General features: G+C 43.7%; 1 protein-coding gene across 3 annotated transcripts in view; it reads right to left on the reverse strand.

The window, feature by feature from the left end:
• LOC118360341 (zinc finger protein 385A-like) overlaps nucleotides 1–14,352 on the reverse strand; it is a 138,153-nt gene extending 123,801 nt beyond the window's left edge. Inside the window, exon 1 of one of the 3 annotated variants that reach the window (XM_052482471.1) lies at nucleotides 13,835–14,352. In XM_052482471.1, the coding sequence (XP_052338431.1) occupies nucleotides 13,835–13,847 (13 nt within the window). In that variant the 5' untranslated portion in view covers nucleotides 13,848–14,352. Of the gene's footprint in view, nucleotides 1–595; nucleotides 749–1,429; nucleotides 1,733–13,834 lie in introns of those variants that run through there. The other 2 variants (XM_052482472.1, XM_052482473.1) reach the window with 2 other exon arrangements.
• Between the last annotated feature and the right edge of the window lie 13,555 nt (nucleotides 14,353–27,907).

Consider the following 27,907-nt stretch of genomic DNA (forward strand, 5'->3'; position numbering starts at 1 on the left):
AGCAGAGGAGAGGGGAGCGGAGAAGGAGAGGTGGAGCAGAGGAGAGGGGAGTGGAGAAGAGGAGCAGAGGAGAGGGGAGTGGAGAAGAGAAGAGGAGCAGAGGAGAGGGGAGTGGAGAAGAGGAGCAGAGGAGAGGGGAGAGGGGAGAGGGGAGCGGAGAGGAGAGGCGGAGCAGAGGGGAGAGAGGAGCGGAGAAGAGAAGAGAAGAGGAGCAGAGCAGAGGGGAGAGGGGAGCGGAGAAGAGAAGAGGAACAGAGCAGAGGAGAGGGGGAGCGGAGAAGGAGAGGCGGAGCAGAGGGGAGAGGGGAGCGGAGAAGAGAAGAGAAGAGGAGCGTTAGCTGCCTCTGAATCAGCCCCGGCATGCGTTAAACAATGTGGCCTCTCCTGAGCCGGAGCACATAGCAACACACACACACACACACACACACACACACACACACACACACACACACAGCGCAGCTCAAAGACCGACACACATATAGTACAAAACCACACACACACAGCGTCTCGAACAACACAAGTGACAACACATACACACACACCCACACACACACACACACACATAAAACCCAATCTATGTAGCATGGGGACTTACAATGTTGCGGTAGCAGAGCTCTTGTCCCCTGTAGCGGTAGTGAGTGCTAGTATGAGCTGACTAGCAGCAGAGAGCCTGGAAGGAAGGCTTCTCTCTCCCCTCACCCACATGTGGACTATGAGACTTGAATACTAAACAAGATCATGATGCATAGCCTATAATAGATACAAATGCATTACAGTGCGTGTTGGCATACCTAGCGACAAACTATACCGCCGTAGCCTTATTCATACACAATTAGGATTTGCGCACGGAATTGTTCGTGGTAGGAACAGCAAATGTGATCATTTTAGGGACCCCGCAGACGCCAAAGGAGAATGTCGAAATTCACATATGACGATGTATAGACCCAACAACCTTCACACGTAACCTTCACATGACTATTGGTGCCCCGGCGAGGTGCAGTATGCGTAGCTGCATCTCTGTCATGGGATGTTCTCTGAAACATCTCTCCCTGCTCAACCTCTCCTCGCAGGACAGACAGGGAAGGAAAGGAGAGGGGAGCCGGTGAAGCATGGTCACATCATGTGACCAAACAGATCTTCACGATATGCTGCCGACACAATCACTTTGACCTCACCTGTCCGTCTGCCTACTCTAACACGTCGAACAGACGACTTCTACAACCCCAATCGATTCTGGAGGAGGCTCCATACATTTGGACTGGTGCTCAGTAGCACCACGACAGACAGCTTAGGCGTATTTAAGACTTTGAATGCATGAGACCATGACGAAAGGGATCACGTTTTGATGGATGACGGTACTGTACAAAAGGAACATTTGACCTCCCCAAAAAGAACGAGCTGCGGAGGGAAATAAACAACAAAAACTCACCCAAAATCATCCTATGACTTCTCCTTCTCACCGCTCCTCTCGTTTAACAGTGCTCCCTCGTTTCCCCCCGTCTCTCTTTTTTCTCCAAGGGGACAATGGCTCCAAATTCTTTTTCTTTTTTCCCCTCTCTCTCTGTCTCTCTCTCTCTCTCTCTCTCTCTCTCTCTCTCTCTCTCTCTCTCTCTCTCTGTCTCACTTTCTCTCTCTCTGGAAAGAGGCAAGCAAGTTAGAGAAGCAGTAGAATTACATGTGATTGGAGACTGCTACTGCTATCGCTCCTACTGCTGCCCATGCTGTCTGTCCTCACCAGGTGACTAGCAGTATGTGGAGGAGGAGAAAAGGAGGAAGGGGGGATAACGCTGGTGCAGTTGTGCTCTCTGTCTGTCTCAGGTAAGCCTGGGGACAGTCGGAGAGAAGAAGGGGGTTGGTGGACGTCAGAAAGAAGAGGGAGGGGGAGCTAACTACCCAAAGTCTAACTATCCAATCACAGAATGAGAAGGAGCTCTTGTGGCTAGATCTTCATCTCTCAGAGAAGTCAGAAAAGGCACTGGTCGTACAACCTAAAGGCACCTGACTTGCGTGCTCTGATTGGCAGCAGCCTCGGCAAATGGGAGTGTCGGCAGCCACTTGTCATCATGCAGAGTGTAAGTCATGATTGAGAAAGTGCTGGACTAATAATGTATGTGTGTCCCTCTCTCGTCACCCCTCTGTCCAGAGTATTTGTCGGCGTGCATCTGCTGCGTTCTCTCGGCGTTTATTGCCCCTCCCCCTCATCCCTTTGCTCTTTGACTCCATGTGACTGTGGACTTATAGGATCAACTTTTTTTCCTCCTCTCTTCCTCTCCTTCTCTCTGTCCTCCTTTCACTTTCTGACCTGTCTAGACAAGGTTACGCATTCCGCCACCCTTTCTATTGCCCTTAAAGGACAGGATTTGGACAGGGGGAATGAGAGAGAGGAGGATGGGAAAAAAGGAGACGGGATAGAAAGCGACAGAGCGGAGGAAGCAGGAGAAGGAGGGGGAGATGAAACGAAATGCAAACTGACAGAGGGATGAAGAGACGTGGATTGACACGAGAGGTGATGAGGGGACCGTGAGGAATGAGACAGTGAGACAGAAGAAGAAGAGAGAGAGAGAGAGAGAGAGATGGTGGCATAGAAAGGGAGTTGAATTAAGCTGCAGTCCATAGCAATGCAGTAGCTAACTGGAGATATTAAAAACACACTGCTTGTGAACGAAAACAAGCAGCCAACTAAATAATGTATCTTGCTATGTCTATACTGAACTCATCCCTTACTCAACAACTACCCCGAAAAGACTCATCAAGGGCTAGGAAAAGGGGAGAGAGAGAGACGGAGAGAGGGAAGTGATAGAGAGAGAGAGACATTTTCAGAAGCACAGAGCCATGATGCCATTGAGAAGTGGACAGGCGGTTAAAAAGAAGGGCTTAATAAGACAGTGGGTAAATGTATCCCCTTGGGTTCCAAGCACAACAGTGCAGACACGTGGCCTAGGGCTAGCTAGAGAAACAAGCCTCTTTTATAGTGTTGCCTTCTCTCGTCCTCCTTTCCATCTCTCTCTCTCTCTCTCCCTTTGTCTCAGGCTCTCTATTCCTCTCTCTCAAGTCCCGCTACCTACCTCTCCCCATCTGTCTTTTTTTAATGCCTTCTCTTGTTCTGCTCTCTCCCTCGCTCTTTCTCCCTCTCACCCCCTCTCTCCCTGTCTCAGACTCGCTCTCCGTCCCTCTCTCACCTTGTGTCAGTCTCTCTCTTCTTCTCATGTCCTCCTCTCCCTCCCTCTTTTTCTTCTTATCCCAGGCTCTCTATTCCTCTTTTTCTCCATCCCCCCCCTCTCTCGCTCTCTCTCTCCCCCTCTCCCTAGCTCTCTCTCTCTCCCTCTCTCAGGCTGGGGCAATGTGTGTGTGAGTCAGAGAGTCAGAGAGTGGTGCAGTGAATACTAAAGAGTCTGTCTGACACCTCTAATACCTCACTGCTGCACTACACAGGAGAAACACTCCACGCACCAAACACACACACACACACACACACACACACACACACACACACACACACACACACACACACACACACACACACACACACACACTGCTTTGTATGTAAACACACACAAATATTAGGAGCCACAAACACACATACAGACGTAGCATCTTAATTTGAGCCAGTTCGCTACAGCAGGAAAATAGTCCTGCAGCAACAGGAAATGTGAATTATTATGTGGATTACAATTCATGGACATTTTTGTAGAGGAAAATCAAGTCTGATTTCAAAGTGGAAATGACCAAGCCTTTTTAAATGTCAAATACACTACACATTTTAAAAGTTCTCCTGTGACAGGGTGATCAAATTAATCTCCTACATCTGATGTATGATACATACAAACATAATGCAACTCCAGTCAAACACACTACAGAAATGCCCTCCATGCTGCTGTGGGAAAGTAAAGTGTAGGAAAATCCATTTTCCACAACAGTTTAAGTTCCAGCCTAGGGACCCATAGATTTGAAATGTAGTTTTGATCCCAACTTTGCAATGGGAGGACATATTTATTTACCGAGGCAAGTCAGTTAAGAACTAATTCTTATTTTCAATGATGGCCTAGGAACAGTGGGTTAACTGCATGTTCAGGGGTTGAATGACAGATTTGTACCTTGTCAGCTCGGGGATTTGAACTTGCTACCAGTCAGTTGCTAGTCCAACGCTCTAACCACTAGGTTACCCTGCCGCCCCTATATTGAGTCTCTAGGTCCGGTCTTAGTGTGTGTGAGACCTGGCAGTCAATCTGGCTCAATAACTGTTATTGTCATGATGTCTCTGTATGTGCCTGTCCCTCCCTGCAGTTCTCAGGACAGTGGTAGCCCTGTCCCTCTGGCTGCGTCCCAAATGGCACCCTATTCGCTATGTAGTGCACTACTTTTGACCAACGCGCTATGGGCCCTGGTTAAAAAGAAGTGCACTATAAAGGGAATAGGGTATCGAATGGGACGCAGCCTGTGTCAGCAGAGGAGTGGGATACAGTTTCCTCATTAGTACTGTTGCTATCAATAATTCAACTCAGGTCTTGTTGGGCTCAATGGTCCGAACGCTAATGTGCTGTCGGGGCCCCACAGTGTGTGTGTGTGTGTGTGTGTGTGTGTGTGTGTGTGTGTGTGTGTGTGTGTGTGTGTGTGTGTGTGTGTGTGTGTGTGTGTGTGTGTGTGTGTGTGTGTGTGTGTGTGTGTGTGTGTGTGTGTGTGTGTGTGTGTGTGTGTGTGTGTGTGTGTGTGTGTGTGTGTGTGTGTTAGAGCAGGCCTTAATGGATGTCATGATGAAGGGGTGAAATAGGAGTGTAGGGATCCTCTGTCACCTAACCCATGGGTGCGGGTTAGAGGTGGAGGGGAGGGGAGGGCGGTGTGGTGATGGGCATGGTACACTGAAGCCTGTGTCTCTGCCCTTCTGCCCGAAGTGTGCACTTGTTCACTTCCACTCCGTTCACTGCTTTAAAGGTCCAATGCATCCGTTTATATCTCAGTAACAAATCATTTCTGAGTGACAATTAAGTACCTCCCTGTGGTTGTTTTCAATTAAAATAGTCCAAAAAAAAGAAAAAACATATATTCTTAGCAAAAAGCTATTTCTCAAGCAAGAATTTTGCGAGGGCAGTCTGGGAGTGGGCTGAGTAAGGGACCTAATTGGAGGAGCCTAATGGGAGGGACATGTACCCTGATAACTAGATGTTATTGGCAGAGAAGAGGGCAAACTCCCTTTGTTATTGGTCTATTAACTTAAATCGCCTGATGATGACCAGGCAGTCCGAAAACAACACCCTTCCAACCAAGCTGAAATTTCTGAAACTCTTACAGTAAAAAGGGCATTATTATAATTTTCACAAATTCACAGTATTATTCCAACCTCTTAATTAATGTGGAAAAATACATAAAACACAAACAAATCACCTTTTTGACTGCACTGCCCCTTTAAAAAGAAAGGAGTGGTGTAATAAATATGGGGTGAACAGATAATACTGCCCTCCACAGCTCTCCACTGTAGCTAATACTGCCCTCCACAGCTCTCCACTGTAGCTAATACTGCCCTCCACAGCTCTCCACTGTAGCTAATACTGCCCTCCACAGCTCTCCACTGTAGCTAATACTGCCCTCCACAGCTCTCCACTGTAGCTAATACTGCCCTCCACAGCTCTCCACTGTAGCTAATATTGCCCTCCACAGCTCTCCACTGTAGCTAATACTGCCCTCCACAGCTCTCCACTGTAGCTAATACTGCCCTCCACAGCTCTCCATTGTTGCTAATACTGCCCTTCCCAGCTCTCCACTGTAGCTAATACTGCCCTCCACAGCTCTCCACTGCAGCTAATACTGCCCTCCACAGCTCTCCACTGTAGCTAATACTGCCCTTCACAGCACTCCACTGTAGCTAATACTGCCCTCCACAGCTCTCCACTGTAGCTAATACTGCCCTCCACAGCTCTCCACTGTAGCTAATACTGCCCTCCACAGCTCTCCACTGTAGCTAATACTGCCCTCCACAACTCTCCACTGTAGCTAATACTGCCCTTCACAGCACTCCACTGTAGCTAATACTGCCCTTCACAGCTCTCCACTGTAGCTAACACTGCCCTCCACAGCTCTCCACTGTAGCTAATACTGCCCTTCACAGCTCTCCACTGTAGCTAATACTGCCCTTCACAGCACTCCACTGTAGCTAATACTGCCCTTCACAGCTCTCCACTGTAGCTAATACTGCCCTCCACAGCACTCCAAATGTAGCTAATACTGCCCTCCACAGCACTCCACTGTAGCTAATACTGCCCTCCACAGCTCTCCACTGTAGCTAATACTGCCCTTCACAGCTCTCCACTGTAGCTAATACTGCCCTCCACAGCACTCCAAATGTAGCTAACATTGCCCTCCACAGCTCTCCACTGTAGCTAATACTGCCCTCCACAGCTCTCCACTGTAGCTAACACTGCCCTTCACAGCACTCCACTGTAGCTAATACTGCCCTTCACAGCTCTCCACTGTAGCTAATACTGCCCCTCACAGTTCTCCACTGTAGCTTTTCAGGGTTAAATTAGTGCTACAGACCTGGGTCCAAAAGTAGTATTATTATTTCAAATACTGGAACCAATGGAATAGTCCCAAAAGTGCAAACCCTGCAGTCTAGGCAGGCTCAATCAGATGCTCACACAGACTATTTGAAAGAAAATCCATCCTATTTGGATCCAGGTCCTGTTGTGTGATTGTCAGAAATGGACAGTAATCTGAGGCTAATGCCCTGAGAGCGAGAACGTAACATCTCTGTCACCAGCTGGAGGGATGGACACTCATCTTTCCACATGAGGGTTAGAGTTCGCCACCTGCAGAGTGTCCCAGTGTCACCCAGCCACCCTGTGAGACGTCATCACATCACAGGAGAGGACCTATGGATGTCAGTGTCACAAACATGGCTTGGCAGACCTGATCCCCCCCAGGCAGACAGAGAGACGGACCTCGCCACTGCAAGCTAAAGTAGCCCCTGACTGTGATGAGGCTCTACTGCTCCCTAGTTGTAGGACCCTGTCAATACAGTTTCAGCTATTTTTAACAGAACACACAGGCATGTTCAGTAGGCAAAGGTTGTGGAAACATTGCAGATAGAAATGCCATGAATAGAGCTGGTATGATCCTGTATTCTACATTTAAATTGCACAACATTGTGCCCTTCTGAACGTAGCCCAGGCACCAGAGAAGGTGCCACATCACACCACTCTCGCAGTTTAGACAGGGGCCGGACTGAAAAGGATCACATGTAAACTAAGACATCCATTTTCCCAGAACTTCCTTCTGATGCCCACTCATAGGACCGGACAGGAGAGGACAGGCGTAAATAAGGGAAAAACTGAAGTTATTAAGGATGGTGGTGGAGGTTAGGGAAGCAGGTAGCCTAGTGGTTAAGAGCGTTGGGCCGGTAACCACTGGTTTGAATCCCCAAACCCGACCAAGTAAAAAAATCTGTTGATTTACCCTTGAGAAAGGCACTTAACCCTAATTGCTCCTGTGAGTCAGCTAAATGACTCAAATGTAAGTCATTGTACCAGACCTTAAATCCGAGAAAGCTCTCATCAGCCCAAAACAGTTCAATGGATCCCCCCCAAAATAACTCCCCAGCTGATGCAAATACCACAGGGAAAAAACGTGTTATCTGAAAATGCCGAGACCAGAGTTTGGGACTTTCCTCCATGTTGTAGGAACCACTTTATGCAGAAGAAAAAAACTAGGTTTGAGTGTGGAGAGTCACGTTTCATAATGACTAGTTCATAATGGCTGAAAAGTCTCCTCCTGATTCAGAGTTTCGATAAATACGCACAGGGTTCCACGCAAATCATTGGCTGATGTAAATAGGGGGATTCGGCAAAAATGTCAGAATACGCCCTTGGTGAAATAATGTGTCATACTGTAGATTCAATAAATCTCAAAAGACAGTTTGACCTCTAAGATATTCACCCCCTAGGTGCCACAACACTAGCTCTTGTCCAGGGCGTTGTGTTAACCACTGTTGCTAGTGCAACTAGCTAGTACACACAAGCTAGGAACCACAGTAGTGTAAGGTTGCCACAGTTTTGTGTTTTTGTATTCGTTTTTCGATTTATATTTGAAATTCCTTTTAGTTTCAATACATTTTCAGACCTGATTTGCTACTTTTTTATTTAGTTTTAGTTTTTTTACATGATTTAATTTCAGTTTTATTGTTAATGACAGAAAGCATGCGTGGGAGGCTAGGAGCTATTTGTGTTGTATAGTGTTTGTGTTTTTTGTGATGTCACTTCTTGCCACTGAGGGCAGTAATACATAAGGTGATGATGGGTCAGGTCATAGGTTAGCTAATGTTTAAATTCTTTTCAAGTCAATCTCAATGTGACTTGGATTTAAAAGGAATAGCGCCGAGACTGGTTCAAGGAAACTTTCTCTGGCCTATGTTTACACCAATCCAATGCTTTTTAACTTTAGGTAGTATATGTAAGAAGATTCAAGTTAGCTAGTGATAGTGGTCAACACTGACAAGATACTGGACTAATTACTAATAATGGGAATAAATGTCCGCAAAGGTGGAAGGCAGGCGGGGAGGAGGAGGATCAGGCGGGGACATTGTAGAGAATGAGAGGGCAGATATGGGTGTGAACAACAGGCACAACTCTGATATAAAACAGTTATTCTCAAAGTTGCCTGTATGCCACATGCGTCCACTTCAATCAGTACATCCGTAACAACCTAAACATTACTAAACTTATATTCGATGAAATAAGCCTCACCTAGCTAATGAGCAATTTACTTTTATTTTGACCACACGCTTTCATTGACCTCCATACCAAAAATCTGCACTTCCTCTGCTTCTTGCTTTGGACAGATTTAGGGTCGGAGTCAAGCCTCTCGCTTCTGCGCTTCCTCTCTGTAGCGATTCCCAAGAGAAAAAAATCTGGCTACATTTACCAACCAGCTTCAGGCGCTTGAAAATGGTTTTTATTTTATTTTAGTTAGTTTTGGAATCATAGATAATAATTTGTGAAGTTTTTGTTTTTCAAATGGGTTTGTTATAATTTATTTATATTAGCTAACTAAATCGTTTTTTAAATAATTAGTTTCAGTTTTAGTTTCAGTTTTCGTTTACTAAAATTATCTTGCTGTACTGTACAAAAAACCGGACTGAGAAACCCAGCTACAGCTACTGGACAATCAGATTCTCTATACCAGTGCTTCTTAAACCTCTTCTTGGAGACCCCCAGACGTTTCACAATTTTGTTGTAGCCCTGAACTATCGCACCTGATTCACCTAATCAAGGGCTTGATGATTAGTTGACAAGTTGCATCAGGTGTGCTAGCTCGGCAGGGGCTCCAAAAGGAGAGGTTAAAGAACCATTGCTCTATATGCCAACATAAGTAATTTCACAATGCCTTTTCCTGGTTTGTAGAGGTTTGCATACCGGAGATTACATCAATGATTTATTTTGGATTGGTGGCTAGGATGGTGGCTGTTAGCATGATGGAAAGGACCTTTGTAGCCCTCTGAGTTTCCATTGAAACAGACAGAACCTGGGAGTCTGAAAGCATATCAGTTTGGATTTCAGAGAGGTGATACCACTAAATATAGACTATTGATCAGGTAGGAATACAGTGCATTTGGAAAGTATTCTGACCCCTTGACGTTTCCACATTTTGTTACGTTACAGCCTTATTCTGAAATGTATTAAATTCCTTCGACCTCATGGTTTCGTTTTTCCACTGTCAACTGTGGAACCTTATATAGACAGGTGTGTGCCTTTCCATATCATGTCCAATCAATTGAATGTATCACAGGTGTGGACTCCAATCAAGTTGTAGAAACATCTCAAGGGATGATCAATGAATACAGGATGCACCTGAGCTCAATTTCGAGTCTCATAGCCAAGGGTCTGAATACTTATGTAAATAAGGTATTTCTGTCTGAAATTTTTTATACATTTTCAAAAATGTCCAAAACCTGTTTTCGCTTTGTCATTGTGGGGTATTGTGTGGGGCCAGCCCTATGTACGAACATAGCAACCACTAAAATAGAATGTACTTCTTTGAATGGTATTAATGAATCGATTATTAACAACAGCTGAGGTGGTGTTCTCGATGCGAGAGTGAGTGTGTGTGTGTGTGTGTGTGTGTGTGTGTGTGTGTGTGTGTGTGTGTGTGTGTGTGTGTGTGTGTGTGTGTGTGTGTGTGTGTGTGTGTGTGTGTGTGTGTGTGTGTGTGTGTGTGTGTGAACTATGATGTCAGTGGATACACCCTGGTCCGTAGAGGCTGAGAATGTTGATGTTGACCGTTATTCTCTCACACATCCCTGTTGTTTTCTCACTACACCTTGAAGACAGAATGTCTCTCTCTCTCTCTCTGCCTCATCTCACTGTCTCGCACGCACACGCACAAACACACACGCACACACACACACACACACACACACACACACACACACACACACACACACACACACACACACACACACACACACACACACACACATTCACACACACACACACACACACACACACACACACACACACACACACACACACACACACACACACACACACACACACACACACACACACACACGTCCCATCTAGCCTCAACCACCATATTCCTACATTGAACTACCCAACCCAAAATAGCCTTAACAGTATGTCTGAATGCTGCCAGATGCCTGAAACAAAAACACACATACCTCAGAGGAAGAGACAATTGCTTCTAAATTGCCATTGTGACATGTTGTGTACATTTTAAAATAAATGTAATTTTCTGGAATATCTTTTTAAGTAGTTCCATAGTTCCTCAAGGAGTGACGTTTCACTGCGGTCGCGTGGGTCGTACTGGTGTATGGATGTGAAAATCCTTCTAATCTGCCGTTGGCGCCCATTTAAATTAGCCCCAAGGTTGCCTTGTTCAATCTTGTTCATTCTCAAACTAAACACCATGACTGCATTTTCATACGCTGGGAATGTTGTTTGAAATGTCCGATACAACATACTTTGGTGATATCGTAATGAACCTACTGCACACCACTTAAAATATACATTTCATGTGCAGTGTGCTGTAACACTCATTAAGACAGAATGGTAGAATAGTTAGCATAGCTAGCCATCGCTAGCATTCACTGGTTGAATTTGAAGTAACTTTTGAGTGTAATGGAGTTTGTCAAAAGTTTGTACACACCCAATCATTCAAGGGTTTTTCTTCATTTTTACTATTTTCCACAATGTAGAACAATAGTGAAGACATCAAAACGATGAAATAACACATAACACATGGAATCATGTAGTAAACAATAAAAAATGTAACAAATCCAAACAAATGTTATATTTGAGATTCTTCAAAGTAGCCATTCTTTGCCTTGATGACAGCTTTGCACACTCTTGGCATTCTCTCAACCAGCTTCACCTGGAATATTTTCCCAACAGTCTTGAAGGAGTTCCGACATCTGCTGAGCACTTGTTGGCTGCTTTTCCTTCACTCTGCGGTCCAACTCATCCCAAACCAGCTCAATTGGGTTGAGGTCGGGTGATTGTGGAGGCCAGGTCATATGATGCAGCACTCCATCACTCTCATTCTTTGTCAAGTAGCCCTTACACAGCCTGGAGGTGTGTTGGGTCATTGTCCTATTGAAAAACAAATGACAGTACCACTAAGCGCAAACCAGATGGGATAGCGTATAGCTGCAGAATGCTGTGGTAGCAATGCTGGTTAAGTGTGCCTTGAATTCTAAATAAATCACTGACAGTGTCACCAGCAAAGCACACCCACACCATCACACCTCCTCCGTCATGCTTCACGGTGGGAACCACACATGCAGAGATCATCCGTTCACCTACTCGGCATCTCACAAAGACTAGGTGGTTGGAACCAAAAATGTGGACTCATCAGAACAAAGGACAGATCTCCACCAGTCTAATGTCCATTCCTTGTGTTTCTTGACCCAAGCAAATCTCTTATTCTTATTGGTGTCCTTTAGTAGTGGTTTCTTTGAAGCAATGTGACAATGAAGGCCTGATTCACGCAGTCTCCTCTGAACAGATGATGTTGAGATGTGTCTGTTACTTGAACTCTGTGAAGCATTTATTTGGGCTGCAATTTTTGAGGCTGGTAACTCTAATGAACTTATCCTCAGCGGCAGAGGTAACTCTGGGTCTTCTTCTCCTGTGGCGGTCCTCATGAGAGCCAGTTTCATCATAGCGCTTGATAGTTTTTGCAACTGCACTCGAAGAAACCTTCAAAGTTCTTGAATTTACAAACTTATTGACGAACTTCCTGTCTTAAAGTAATGATGGACTGTCATTTCTCTTTGCTTATTTGAGCTGTTCTTGCCATAATATGGACTTGGTATTTTACCAAGTAGGGTTGTCTTCTGCATACCACCCCTAACTAATTGGCTCAAATGCATTAAAAAGGAAAGACATTCCACTTTTAACAAGGCACACCTATTAATTGAAATGCATTCCAGATGACCACCTCATGAAGCTGATTGAGAGAATGCAAAAAGTGTGCAACGCTGTCATCAAGGCAAAGGGGGACTACTTTAAAGAATCTAAAATCAAAAATATATTTTGATTTGTTGAACACTTTTTTGCTTGATACATGATTCCATATGTGTTATTTCATAGTTTGATGTCTTCACTATTATTCTACAATGTAGAAAATAGTAAAAAATAAAACTTGAATGAGTAGGTGTGTCCAAACGTTTGACTTGTACTGTATATCATTCTCGACATTTGGACGGGAGCCATAATCCAGTCATAATTTTCAAAAAAATTAAACTATGTGTATCGTTTAGGGCCTGATTTCATGCTTGGCCAAACTGCTTTCATTGGGGAAAGATTGCTACGGTACGCCGCTTCCCTGATTTCCGTTGAAAACTTCACTTCGCCATGTGGAGCTATAGAACTCTTTGGATTCTATTTCAGAACCTGGTGGGGACATTCTGGGGGTCAGATGAGCAAGGCCAGGCAGCCAACAGGAGGAGGTCTTCCTCGGGGTCATTGGTGAGACAGGGCTCTGCAGTGACATGTTGTCACCAACTCTGTCACATGGTTGACATCACAGGCCACATGTTTTTAGATACACTAGTGAAAGTCTACACACCCATGCACACTTAACATTTTGCTGCATTCAAATTCAATCTAAAAAGAAAGAAAAATTACACAACATTTTCTAAACACGTCTTCACTTTGTCATAATGGGGTATTGTGTGTAGATTGGGGGTGTATTTGATACAAATTTGAAATCAGGCTGTAACAAAACAAAATGTGGAATAAGTCAAAAGAACACACACGCATACACACACACACACACACACACTAAAATCAGCCCAGTCTAAATCGCTGGTGTTACATAAGGCAGAGGTGGAGTGGTTAACAGGTGTAGCTGTCGCTACTGTTGTCAGCTGTCCATGAACGGTATATGTGTATATTAGGTTGACAGATCCAGACTCTGAAAGGAAACACCATGTACGTGTGATATTTGGTCCATGAAAACATCTCTGAAGATTACCCACTGGTTCAATAGGTGTTTGGAATGATCAAGGAACTTCTTCCAATGAAATTGGAAGTCAACACAAAACATCTAATATGACACCTTTGTCACTTAGAACTGACATTAAAGTTCATCACAAAGTCAGACGGCTTCACATAATCCTACTATTACACTGCACTGTATTTAGGTTCTAAATAAGGGGTTATATTTACAACTTATTGTATCCAGACCATTTTGCTCTAAAGATATCTCTTCTGTGCAGTGTTCCACCCGGCAACAACTACTCAAGACCACCATAACAATTCAGGAGGCTATTGTCGCGCCACAGCTCGAGCCCGACAGATAAAGCAACAAAAAAAAGCCTTACCTGAAGACCACATTGCCAGCTCTCTCTCTCTCTCTCTCTCTCTCTCTCTCTCTCTCTCTCTCTTCCTCACTCTTTTTCTCTTTCTCTGAGTCCTCCCCTCTGTTCTTGGTTAGCAACACCAACCCTCAGTTCAGTCCCAGTCCAACTGCACAGCACCTCCACTGGAACTATTTCCTGCGTGAAATCCCTCCTGGCTTGAAACTTTTCAGGGGTTTAAGACATAATACATCGCTGGTCAGTGGAAGGCCAGCATGACAAAAAGAGGATGCGAGGAGAAAAAAAGATCCAGACATTTCAAAGATTCTGGCCAATTCCGAGAGTCAGAGCAGAAACGTATGCAAGCGCATACCTCACGCTACGGACGTTAGCAATGTGGGACATGTGGAAAAGAGACCACAAACACATCTTTTCCTCCCTCCCTCCCTCCGTTTCGCTCTTTCTCCCTCCCTCCTTCTCGCTTTCGCCCCGGTGAGAAAACAAAACAAATGCAGGGGATTCCAGCAGCTAATCCCACCAGAGCCTTAATATGTGAGGACAACTGTGTCGAGAGGGGGAGAGAGAGAAGAGAGAGAGACGGAGAGAGAGAAGAGATAGAGAGGGCGGGTGAGAGGGGGTGGAAGGCTGGGAGGGAGGGAGGAGAGTCAAGTGTCAATAAAGAAAAGAGAGGAACCGTACGGGCACGGGTTTAAATGTCTACATGTCAGTCTATCGAAAGCAGAAGAGCTGTCGTACAGTATGTTACTGGAGTCTATGAGTAATCTGGGGGTCGACGGAGTGGCCGACAAGTCATCCAGAAGGGGCAACCATTAGGAAAGGACAAGGATAGCCTGATCCCAGATCTGTTTGTGCTGTCTTGTCAACTACTACGTTTGTCACAGTCATTAAAGTTGACAAGACAGCACAAACAGATCTGGAATCAGCCTAGGGCCATGGCCAGGGAACAAAGCTGAGAATAAAGCTCTGATGCTCTGTAATAAAAAAGGACCAGTGTCTTGTACTGTACAGTAGGAAAAGTCCTGTCACATACAAGTTGGCACTGGCAGACAGACAGCTAATATGGACCATCTAAACCAGAAAGCTCAATGCCTGAAATTGGCATCAAATACAATCCAAACCAATATTATTGAAGGTTGATAAAGCACCCCAACAAAAACAACAAGAACTGTGTGGTACATACAGTATCAGCAATCCTACTATACATTCACACAGCCATGAACAAATGTGTCACCATTCACGTCCAATCATACACTCCTCCAAAATAGCCATCCATAACCCCCCTGTGACTGCTTACTCAGTGATTCACAGAGGCATACACCTCCCCATCAGCTGCATCGCACATTATCCTGATTTAAGTGGTGCATATTCACACCAGTCCTCTATCCAAGGACTCGGGCCGTCTCCCTACAGCAGAAGGACAGAGGGGGAAACCATTTGAATCAGTAAGCACATTTCACGAGCCAAGGGTAAGGGGATAGGGTTACTGTAGGGGTACAGGGCGATGACTGTCCCATACCACTCAGTAATAAACAGGTTTGTAAAGTTCACACCACAAACAGTTAAAGCTGAGTGCCATTTCTCAGACATCTAACCCTAACCCTATATCGTTACGTTTTATGTGTATTGACTAGGAGGCAGAGGCAACCAATATTTTATGACATTTCTCTTGAGCTCTTGTTTTGAATGTTGATTCTGACTTACGTATATTTTTAACACTGAAATAGTCGTTTCATGTGGAAGTCATGAATAGGATTTGAATCTGTTCGTCACCAACCATCCAACGCCATCTGGTTATGTGTGTTTCAGGGTTGGGATCAATTCTGTTAAAAAGACAATTTTAACCATGAATTGGAATTGCATTTGAAATGGCCACACCTCACATGAAGCAGAATTTGAATTTAATTTGAATTCAACTGAGACGTAAAAACATGAAAGTATCATTCATTTGACAAATATTTTATCTAAAGGATATGCCACTTATTAATGCAAAGAATAAACATACCATTTCAAATATTAGTTTGATTATAACTCAAAGATGTCAAAGAGCATTCTTTTTTTTTTTGTGGTCAAAATATTAGATTGTTCTGTTCCATTCTGCAGTGTTTGATGATTTGATCTAATGCATTCTAGGAAATTATTTTTTTCTGATATTTAAATGATGCATTATTTCATTTTTAAACGATTATACATTATTTAATTATTATGAATGATTATACAAATAAAAAAACATGATCTTGGAATATTTCCAGACCACTATAATTATGTAAAATAGTTGAAGGATAATACATTTTAAAAATGAAATGTTTCAACCTTGGGAAATGGACACATGATGTCAAAAAAAAGTCTATGGTGATGTATAGAATAAATAAGCCATTTGAATTTCCTTTAATGAAATTTGACTTCCTTTCATTCAAATTAAATTCAAATGATGCTTGCTGTGGGGTGTGGCCAAATCAAATTCAAGAATTTAATTGGAATTAAAGTGCAATTCGGAAAACTGAATTCAGAATTTACGCTGGTGTGTGTCTATAGGGCAGTAAACATTAAGAGCACCTTCCTAATATTCAGTTACCCCCCACACACACACACGCACACACACCACACACACACACACACACACACACACACACACACACACACACACACACACACACACACACACACACACACACACACACACACACACACACACACACACACACACACACACACACACACACACACACACACACAATCAATGTCTCAATTGTCTCAAGGCTTAAAATCCTTCTTTAACCTGTCTCTTCTCCTCCACTTAATCTACACTGACTGAATTGGATTTAATAAATTAATAAGGGATCATATCTTTCACCTGGATTCACCTGGTCAGTCTATGTCATGGAAAGAGCAGTTGTCCTTAAGGTTTTGTACACTCGGATTACACATTACAATAAGATTAAACCCACTTGGGATTGAATTGCCGTGATGTACTCATAGAGAACAACATACTATTGGGAAATATAATCATGCCCCAAGCCGACCCCAACGGAACAGCCCATGGCCGACCACCCAGACCTGACCCCGCCAGATGCATCAGTCTAGGTAATGAGGACAGGGCGTGCTGCCTAGGGACTTTCCCCCGTCCCAGCTGTAAGCACACTGTGTGCTATGCTGGGAGCAGCGATAAAACCTCACAAAAGTGTGTGGAGATGGCCAACTTGCCGCAGCACAAATATCTCCTATAGTCAACACTTTACAACCTCTCTGGGATAGGGTCTAGTTTCCTGAATTTCCGCCTGACTGACTTGCCCAAAATAAACTGCCTGTTACTCAGGCCCAGAAGCAAGGATATGCATATAATTGGTATTATTGGATAGAAAACACTTTGAAGTTTCTAAAGCCGTTAAAATCATGTCTGAGACTATAACAGAATTGATATGGCAGGCAAAACTCCAAAGAAAAACCAACCAGACTTTTTTTATTTTTGCAGTCCCAGGCTCTTACAATGGAAAGCAACGGGTCCTATGTAATTCCGGCTCCCAGATTGCAATTCCTATGGCTTCCACTAGATGTCAACAGTCCTTATTCAAGGTTTCAGGCTTCTTTCTTGAAAAACAAGCAAGAATTTGGAGATTTAGGGAAGAGAGCACCAGAACAATATCAGTATTTCGGCCAGCGAGGAAGAGGGTGCGCGATTACCAATTTTACTTTCCTATTGAACATACTACTTTCCGTATGAAATATTATAGTTTATTTACATTTTAGGGTACCTGAAGATTAAATAGAAATGTTTGACTTGTTTGGATGAAGTCTAGCGGTAGCTTTTTGGACTCCTTTGTCTGCATGTTGAACAAGTGGATTACTGAAATCGACGGCACCAACTAAACTGACTTTTTGGGATATAAAGAGGGATTTTATCTAACAAACAACCATTCATGTTGTAGCTGGGACACTTGGGATTGCAAACAGAGGAAGATCTTCAAAAGTAAGTGATTCATTTCATCGCTATTTGGGATTTTGTGAAGCCTGTGCTGGTTGAAAAATAATATGTGGGGTGCCATCCTCAGACAATCGCAAGGTTTGCTTTCGCTGTAAAGCCTATTGTAAATCAGACAATGCAGTTAGATTAACAAGAATGTAAGCTTTTAAATTATATAAGATACTTGTATGTTCATGAGTGTTTAATATTACGATTATTTATTTTTGCGAGCCCTCCAATTTTAACCGGATGTTGTCGACTGGTGTCCCGTTAGTGGGACGCCTATCCCTACAACGGCCGATGCCGCTGCCACACCCCTGGTGGAGTGGGAACATTCACTGCTAGGTAACGCTTGCCCCTTCTTGCTATATGCCAGGGAGATAGCCTCCACAATCCAGTGGGAGAGACACTGCTTAAAGAGCACTCTGTTGTGAAGTGGATTAGCAAAACAGACAAAAAATTGGTCACATTACCGAATGTTCAGGTGCGTTCAATGTACTTGTGTAAAGCTCACACCAGACATAGGGCATTTAACCTCTGTTGCGCTTCAGAAGTGAAGGAGGAGAAAACGGAAATAGCTCAAAGTTAAGAACTTATAAGACACAGCAATGACTTTCAGGGCGAAGGCCGCATATGGACAAGAAGGGTGTACAGATAACGCGTGGATGTCCCCAACACCTTTAGCCAAGGCCAAAGCCATGAGCAGGGAGGTTTTGTTGGATAGGATCTTCAGATCTACCTTTCCAGAGGCTCAAAAGGGGCCACACACAATGCCTCTGAAACCAGCTCCAAGTCCCATGTGGGCGCAATAGGTTTAGAGACAGGTCTGAGATCACGTACACCTTTCAGGAATCGCACCGCCACGCGGGTGGCACCACTTTTAACACCCGTGAACACAGTGGAACTCAGTTGAAAAAAATTGTGTTTAGGTGCCAAGGTTTGCCTAAAGCCCGCCCCACTCTGGGTACACGGGCTCTGGCGATCAGTGACGTACCCCGATTGGCCGTGGCCATGCCACTTCGAGGTATTGTTGTCACAACGAACTTCACGCAGTTTAGTCACTGGACCGCACACATTAAAAATAGACCCAGGTACTGAAGACAAAGCGCCTTGTACCCTATCTGGGAATGGGACAGACATCTCTCAATACATTGTAACAGACAGGGGCAGGTGCATAATTGAATCTAATTCCCAGGAACTAAAGTATTGACCTGGAGACAGACAGCTCATTTTGGGGCTCATACGAACTGCATGTTGACTAATGACATGGTCATGTCCAACCCTGCTCATTCCCTTGACTCTGCTACCACAACTAATTTCCTATAGAGCCCATAACCAGTATCACTAGATATCTTATAGGGGGGACTGGTGAGCTACAGGCAGGAATCAGCAATGAAGCCTGGACCCTTGACGGGCACAGGGGGCTCTGGCAATGGCTGATGTAGTACCCCGTTTACCAAACGTTGGGACACTGTCGTCACAGTTCTTTTTTTGCTGAGGGGTGCACTAGTCACTCAGATCTATGCCAAGGCCTCGCATTCCAAGGGTTACCCCAGCCAAGTGCTCGGGGGACTGCTTCTTCATCATAGGGGCACGCAAACCCAGTTTCCTTCACTCCCTCCAACTCCAGGAACTGAAAATTGGAATGGGGTTGCCATAAGGCCAGGGGAATGCTAGTTTAGCGAGCCTGGACTCCAAAGTCCACGTAGGATCAGATCACTTCACCAACGGTAGACACAGGTGGCAGAGCGTGCCCACCGAACCTGGCCACCCTCTCTACTCTTTTACAGAGTAGCCTCTGTAACCGGTGACAGAACGCACAGGAACTACCACATACCCCACGTCCAGGCAGCCACCACATACCCCACGTCCAGGCAGCCACCACATACCCCACGCCCAGGCAGCCACCACATACCCCACGCCCAGGCAGCCACCACATACCCCACGCCCAGGCAGCCACCACATACCCCACGTCCAGGCAGCCACCACATACCCCACGCCCAGGCAGCCACCACATACCCCACGCCCAGGCAGCCACCACATACCCCACGCCCAGGCAGCCACCACATACCCCACGCCCAGGCAGCCACCAGTCGCCATCAGTAATTCCAAGCTTCCTTCCGGGTGAGGTTTGGCTGAGCGTGCTCCAATCAGAGACAAACTACACGTAGATCATGAGTATCTTTCAGATAAATGCTATGACTGCATGACTGGGGGCATGATCTCGACCCCGAACCCAGCTTAGCCTTCGCCGTCCCGGGTCATTTTCTTAGCCATCTTATTCATTGCACCAGCAAATTGAAGAATAACTCATTGATTGCGATTAGAAAACGTATGAACAACATTCAGGACACCATGTCCACTATGGGACGGTTTAGTTGGTGCAATGTAAGACAGTCTAGTTGTTCAGTTGTTTGTTTTAGCGAGGTGAAGAGTGGAATGAATCCGAGGGAATGTGGAAGGCAGGGTGAGGAACGGATTTAATTTGCCTTGTCAGGCATAATTGTAGATCCTTCAACTGAAGTCGCAAGAGTGCGACTCCCCACAGTATAATTATAGTATGTAGTACAGAAGTTGACTGACTGAAAGGGAACGCAATAATCTCTTCTTCCTCCTAAAGTGTGCACTTCTTCACTTCCCTTTACTGATTTGAAAGGAAATTACCGGTATAAGAAATCTAGCCCATGCCAAGCCCATCCCTCCACCAATCCAATGTTTTTACAGTTGTGGAAAGTAGTGAACAAGTGCACACTTCAGTAATGAGATATTATTAGGACACACCCAAGGATGACCCTATATTTGCTATAATAGACATGGGCGTGTACTCGTCCTCCATAGGAGTTGGACATTATACTATTTTATTGAATTCTTTACAAGTTAACACTATTTCATAAACACTACTATTGCATTTTAGCTAGACCTTTCCCAGCTGGTCTGTGTATGAATATATGTGTCCCCTGTGACAGTATGTTATGATTTACTGCTAAGCAGGTGCTAGATTTTGTTTCGTTTTGTCGGGTGTCTGGTGAGGTTTCTTCGACCCTCCTCTGACCTACCCCTCCCTCTGCTTCTGGTGATAAACGGAGTGGTGATGGCTCCCTGGAAGTACCAACACACCACATATTGTAGGTTCATACAGCCACACAACATACTGTGGCCCCTGCTATGTTACCATGTTACTTAACCCTCAAACAGCATACAGTAGTGGTCTGGACGTTAGTCATAACCCTCTTACAATTTTTTTACAATTCAAAACATACACATACCAACAACAGCATACAAACAAACGCACACAAACATCAACGACATCACCCAGCCCAGACCTACCTGCTCCCAACCCCATCTCCAGCACCCGTATCACTCTCCGCCAACATGGCCTCAAACTACACCATTTGGTTTCTCTCCATCGCCCACTCACTTAGATAACAAAGCATTTGGCCTTTTCATTGTGTTAACGATGGAGGATTAGTTTATTTCTAGTTAAATATTCGGTTTTTTTTAAAGATGATTGACAAGAAAAGAATCATCCAACCCATATTCCATGAAATATGCGGACAGAACATTGTGATACTTCTGACAGCCAACTATCTAACTCCGCCCATAACTTTGGGACTTTATAGCATTCCCAGAAAGCATGGATTTTTGAGTCATTGTTAGTTTTACACTTAAGACATAACTCTGCAGCTGTGCTGTAGAATTTGTGAATTTTCTTTATTGTATGATAAATTCTGAGTTTGAGTTTATTTACTCTTGCTCACAGACATGCAGAATTTACATTACTAAGAATTGCATTAACACTGATTTAAAATACATAACACATAATACGTGACATAAATAACTCTTGAAACATTAAAGTACATTTTTCATGATGAAAATTGAAATGTTAAAATGTGATGTAAGATGTACAATTTCTCGGGTGGTTCGTATGGGCAGTTATATAGCACGATTTGTGGCTGTTTCCCAGGAGCCTGGTGGTGCAGTTACCTCTTTTTGGAGGGAGCAGGTCATTCAGTGCGTGGTTAAGAGTGTGCATGTCCTTCACCAGGTGCACTGCAGCCTGCTCTCGCCTGCTCTGCAGTGACGGGAGCTGTGGTTGGACTGCTCCACCTCTGGAGATGATCCTCAAGGCCCTCCTCTGCATCCTGTCTCGTTGGGCCAGCTGCTTTTTGTTGCATTCAACTAACAGCACTCCACCGTATTCCAGTCAAGGCCTGACCAATGTAGTGTAAACTCTGACCAGATCTTCAGTGGGTAGACCATTTCTGGCAAGAACAGTCAAAATGTGCAGGCGTTTTGAAGCCTTCCTTACTGACTGCTGATGTGGCCCACTCTTCCGGGTTCTTTACATCCAAGCCCATGGAAGTGTCCACCAGGATGCTGGCTCGGGACAGCCCTACATCGTCTTCATACTCAGTGTCCAGAGTGTCCCTGAAGACAACTTTTCGGGTGGACATGTGAAGGAGAAACATATGGTGAGACCATGCCCCCGTGTGGCATACCAGAGGTGACCTCTGACCAAGGGCTAAAACGTGCCATTTGCCATCACCCTCTGCCTTCTTAGCTGTGGAGCCAAGCTAGTAACCTTGGACACAGCTCAATGTCAGACAGATGATGTTGGGAGCTTTGAGTCATCTACTTGATCAAACACTTTGGACATCAGCAACACCCTCGCCATTGTTGGTTCTCTGGAGTCTGCAGCTGTCAGCCAGGAGTGTGTGGCTGACAGTAGTAGTGCTGGACTTTGGGAGGTAGGCATACTGATTCATGCACTCAGACAGAACTGTCAGCATTAGTTTTTTTCATGATGAAGCTCTCCTGGATTTTTCCGAGACATGAAGTTATAGAGATGGGCCTCCAGTCACTCGTTGTACGTGGGTTTGACACTTTAGGTATGGGACACACATTGACAATCTTCCATGCAGCAGAAGATTCATAACAATGTGTTTGATGACAGGGGCTCTATCTTCTGAATGCTATTTTAGTAGCCAGGCTGGAATGCCATCAGGCCCACACGTTCTACGTGGGCTGAGTCTGGTCAGAGCTTGCTTTATCTGGCCAATGCTGCACAGCTCAACCTGCCTTATAAGATATTATCTGTGAGTGCCACAAAACTGATGCTACAGGCGAAACCAAGATGAAACTTCAAACAGGAAATGAGCTAAATTTTTTAGCCGCTGTTTTCCATTGTCTCCTTATATGGCTGTGAATGCGCCCTGAACGAGCCTACACGTTCTGCCGTTTCCCCAAGGTGTCTGCAGCATTGTGACGTGTTTGTAGGCATATCATTGGAAGATTGGCCATAAGAGACTACATTTACCAGGTGTCCGCCCGGTGTCCTTTGTCGAAATTGGTGCGTAAATCTTCAGCTGCACGCATTCATCCATGTGATTCAGAGGAGAGAGGAGACTTCCACGAACGATGTATCATCGAAGAGATATGTGAAAAACACCTTGAGGATTGATTCTAAACAACGTTTACCATGTTTCAGTCGATATTATGGAGTTCATTTGGAAAAAAGTTTGCCGTTTTGATGAGTGAATTTTTGTTTTTTTTTGGTAGCCAAACGTGACGAACAAAACGGAGCGATTTCTCCTACACAAAGAATCTTTCAGGAAAAACTGAACATTTGCTATCTAACTGAGAGTCTCCTCATTGAAAACATCCGAAGTTCTTCAAAGGTAAATTATTTTATTTGAATGCTTTTCTTGTTTTTGTGAAAATGTTGCCCGCTGAATGCTAACGCTAAATGCTATGCTAGCTATCAATACTGTTACACAAATGCTTGTTTTGCTATGGTTGAAAAGCATATTTTGAAAATCTGAGATGACAGTGATGTTAACAAAAGGCTAAGCTTGAGAGCTAATATATTTATTTCATTTAATTTGCGATTTTCATGAATAATTAACGTTGTGTTATGCTGATGAGCTTGCAGGATAATTACACTCCTGGATACAGGTTTTTTTCGTAGCTAAACGTGATGAACAAAACGGAGCGATTTGTCCTAAACAAATAATATTTTTGGAAAAACTGAACATTTGCTATCTAACTGAGAGTTTCCTCATTGAAAACATCTGAACTTCTTCAAAGGTAAATGATTTTATTTGAATGCTTTTCTTGTTTTTGTGAAAATGTTGCCCGCTGAATGCTAACGCTAAATACTACGCTAGCTATCAATACTGTTACACAAATGCTTGTTTTGCTATGGTTGAAAAGCATATTTTGAAAATCTGAGATGACAGTGTTGTTAACCTCTTACGTTAAGCATGCGTCCCATTTAGACATCTGGAAATGAAAATGCGCTACGCTAAATGCTTTTTACTTCTCATTAAAACTCAAACGTTCATTAAAACACACATGCAGGGTACTGAATTAAAGCTACACTCGTTGTGAATCCAGCCAACAAGTCAGATTTTTAAAATGCTTTTCGGCGAAAGCATGAGAAGCTATTATCTGATAGCATGCAACACCCCGAAAGACCCGAAGGGGACGTAGACAAAATAATTAGCATAGCCGGCGCTACACAAAACGCAGAAATAAAATATAAAACATTCATTACCTTTGACGATCTTCTTTGTTGGCACTCCTAGATGTCCCATAAACATCACTATTGGGTCTTTTTTTCGATTAAATCGGTCCATATATACCCTAGATATCGATCTATGAAGACTGTGTGATTAAGGAAAAAACAGCGTTTTAAACCGCAACGTCAATTTTTTTAATTAAAAAAGTTGACGATAAACTTTCACAAAACACTTCGAAATACTTTTGTAAAGGCCAGGCAAATAACGAGACTGGCGACATCGTGTGGAAGCTGTAGGAATTGCAATCTAAGCCCCATGTAATTTGGTTTCCCATCAACAATACATGCAAGTGGCGCATTGATATATTTTCCACTTTTCAGTGATCAGATTTTCTTGCGCTTTTCGATGAAACGCACGTTCTGTTATAGTCACAGCCGTGATTTAACCAGTTTTAGAAACGTCAGAGTGTTTTCTATCCACACATACTAATCATATGCATATACTATATTCCTGGCATGAGTAGCAGGACGCTGAAATGTTGCGCGATTTTTAACAGAATGTTCGAAAAAGTAGGGGGTAGGATTAAGAGGTTAAGAGGTTAACAAAAGGCTAAGCTTGAGAGCTAGCATATTTATTTAATTTCATTTGTGATTTTCATGAATAGTTACCGTTGCATTATGGTAATGAGCTTGAGGCTGTATTCACGATCCCGGATCTGGGATGGCTAGAATCAAGAGGTTTTAAAGACAACAAAGTCAAGGTATTGGAGGGTCCATCACAAAGCTCTGACCTCAATCCTATAGAAAATGTGTGGGCAGAACTGAAGAAGCGTGTGCGAGCAAGGAGGCCTACAAATTTGACTCAGTTACACCAGTTCTGCCAGGAAGAATGGGCCAAAATTCTCCCAATTTATTGTGGGAAGCTTGTGGACGGCTACCCGAAATGTTTGACCCAAGCTAAAACTTCTTCAGGCTAGGGTATTTTTCTCCATTTCCACCTGACTGACGGGCCCAAAGTAAACTGCCTGTTGCTCAGGCCCTGAAGCCAGGATATGCATATAATTGGTAACATTGGAAAGAAAACACTCTTATATTTGCAGAAATGTTAACGTCTTAAGCCCACCCGACACGCAGGCGTGCCATCTAGCCATCTGGAAATGCAAATGCACTACGCTAAATGCTAATAGCACTCGTTAAAACTCAAACGTTCATTAAAACACACATGCAGGGTACTGAATTAAAGCTACACTCGTTGTGAATCCAGCCAACAAGTCAGATTTTTTAAATGCTTTTTGGCGAAAGCATGAGAAGCTATTATCTGATAGCATGCAACACCCCGAAATACCTGAAGGGGACGTAAACAATATAATTAGCATAGCCGGCGCTACACAAAACGCAGAAATAAAATGTAAAACATTCATTACCTTTGACGAGATTCTTTGTTGGCACTCCTAGATGTCCCATAAACATCACTATTGGGTCTTTTTTTTTCGATTAAATCGGTCCATATATACCCTAAATATCGATCTATGAAAAGTGTGTGATCCAGGAAAAAACACTGTTTTAAAACGCAACGTCATTTTTTTTAATTAAAAAAGTCGACGATAAACTTTCACAAAACACTTTGAAATACTTTTGTAATCCAACTTTAGGTATTAGTAAACGTTAATAATCTATCAAATTGATCACGGGGCGATGTGTATTCAATAGCTCCACGTCTTCAAATCATGGCCGGAAATTTCTCTTCCAAAACATCCTGTCGGAGACCGGAAGGAATGGGCTCTCTCTTACTCGTTTGACCAAGAAACAAAGCCCAGGCAATTGACAAGACTGGCGACATTGTGTGGAAGCTGTAGAACTTGCAATCTCAGCCCCATGTAATTTGCTTTCCCATAGACAATACATGCAATTGGCGCATTGATATTTTTCCCAGTTTTCGGTGATCAGTTTTTCTTGTGCTTTTCGATGAAACACACGCTCTGTTATAGTCACAGCCGTGATTTAACCAGTATTAGAAACGTCAGAGTGTTTTATATCCACACATAATAATCATATGCATATACTATATTCCTGGCATGAGTAGCAGGACGCTGAAATGTTGCGCGATTTTTAACAGAATGTTTGAAAAAGTAAGGGGTAGGCTTAAGTGGTTTTAAAACAATGAAGGAGACTATAACACAATAGATATGGTAGGAGAAAATCCAAAAAACAACCAGAATTATTTTTTTAAACGCCCATGCTCTTTCAATGGAACGTATAGGAATAAAATATAATCTCGCTCCCAGCAATTCCTATGGCTTCCACTGGGTGTCAGTAGTCTTTGTGCAAGGTTTCTGCTTGTTTCTCCCAAAACGAGGAAGAATAATTTGTTTTAGTACAGGAACTCAGACTTGGAAATCAGTGTATGCGCGCGCGACGAAGAGGATGCGCACCTGCTAATATTGCTTTCCTATAGAACATACTACTTTCCATATTAAATATTATCGTTTAATTGCATTTTAGGATATCTGATAATGTAATAGAAATGTATTTTGACTTGTTTTAACAAAGTTTAGAGGTAGCTTTTTGGATTCCTTTCTCTGCATGTTGAACGAGTGGATTAAGAGTGGATTACTCAAATCGATGGCGCCAACTAAACTGACTTTTTGGGATATAAACAATGATTTTATCTAACAAAACAACACTACATATTGTAGCTGGGACCCTTTGGATGACAAATCAGACGAACATTTTCAAAAAGTAAATTAATATTTAATTGCTATTTGTGGATTTATGAAACCTGTGCCAGTGGGGGGGGGATATATATATATATATAGAAAGAGATAGAGAGAGAAGAAGGTTGAAAGACATGCGTTCTCCGAAACACAACCCAACCAAGCCGCACTGCTTCTTAACACAGCGCGCATCCAACCCGGAAGCCAGCCGCACCAATGTGTCGGAGGAAACACCGTGCACCTGGCAACCTTGGTTAGTGCGCACTGCGCCCGGCCGCCACAGGAGTCGCTGGTGCGCGATGAGACAAGGATATCCCTACCGGCCAAACCCTTCTTAACCCGGACTACGCTAGGCCAATTGTGCGTAGCCCCACGGACCTCCCGGTCGCGGCCGGCTGCTGGAAAAATATTTGAATTTAAGCTTTTAACCGATATAAGACACTTGTATGTACCTAAATGTTTAATATCCATAATTGTTATGATTATTTATTTGAATTGCGCACCCTCCGGACCCCTAGCCTTTTAAGCATTCAAAGTATTTTATATATTTTTTTGTGCACTTAAAGGATAGCTTTAGATGCCGAGTTATTCTTTTTCCTTTTCCTATTGCCATTATTAAAAACAAAATCCATGTAAATGTTATATCCTGAGATTTTTTATAATATACTGAAAATATTTTTAGCAAGGGGGGCATTGAGTTTTCAATATTGGTCAGTTATATTCTTCTGCAAAGAAGTTTTTGTTTATATTATTTTTTACCAATACTGATACGTGTTACGTTTGGGTCCTGTCTAATTGTTTCTGTAAGAGGTTCAAATGCCAGCGCAAACAGGAAAGGTGTCAAGTGTCAGTGTGCAGAGGTGTGGACGGAGTCAGGCGCAGGA

This window comes from Oncorhynchus keta, chromosome 27, assembly GCF_023373465.1.
Source record: "Oncorhynchus keta strain PuntledgeMale-10-30-2019 chromosome 27, Oket_V2, whole genome shotgun sequence".
Lineage (NCBI taxonomy): Eukaryota > Metazoa > Chordata > Actinopteri > Salmoniformes > Salmonidae > Oncorhynchus > Oncorhynchus keta.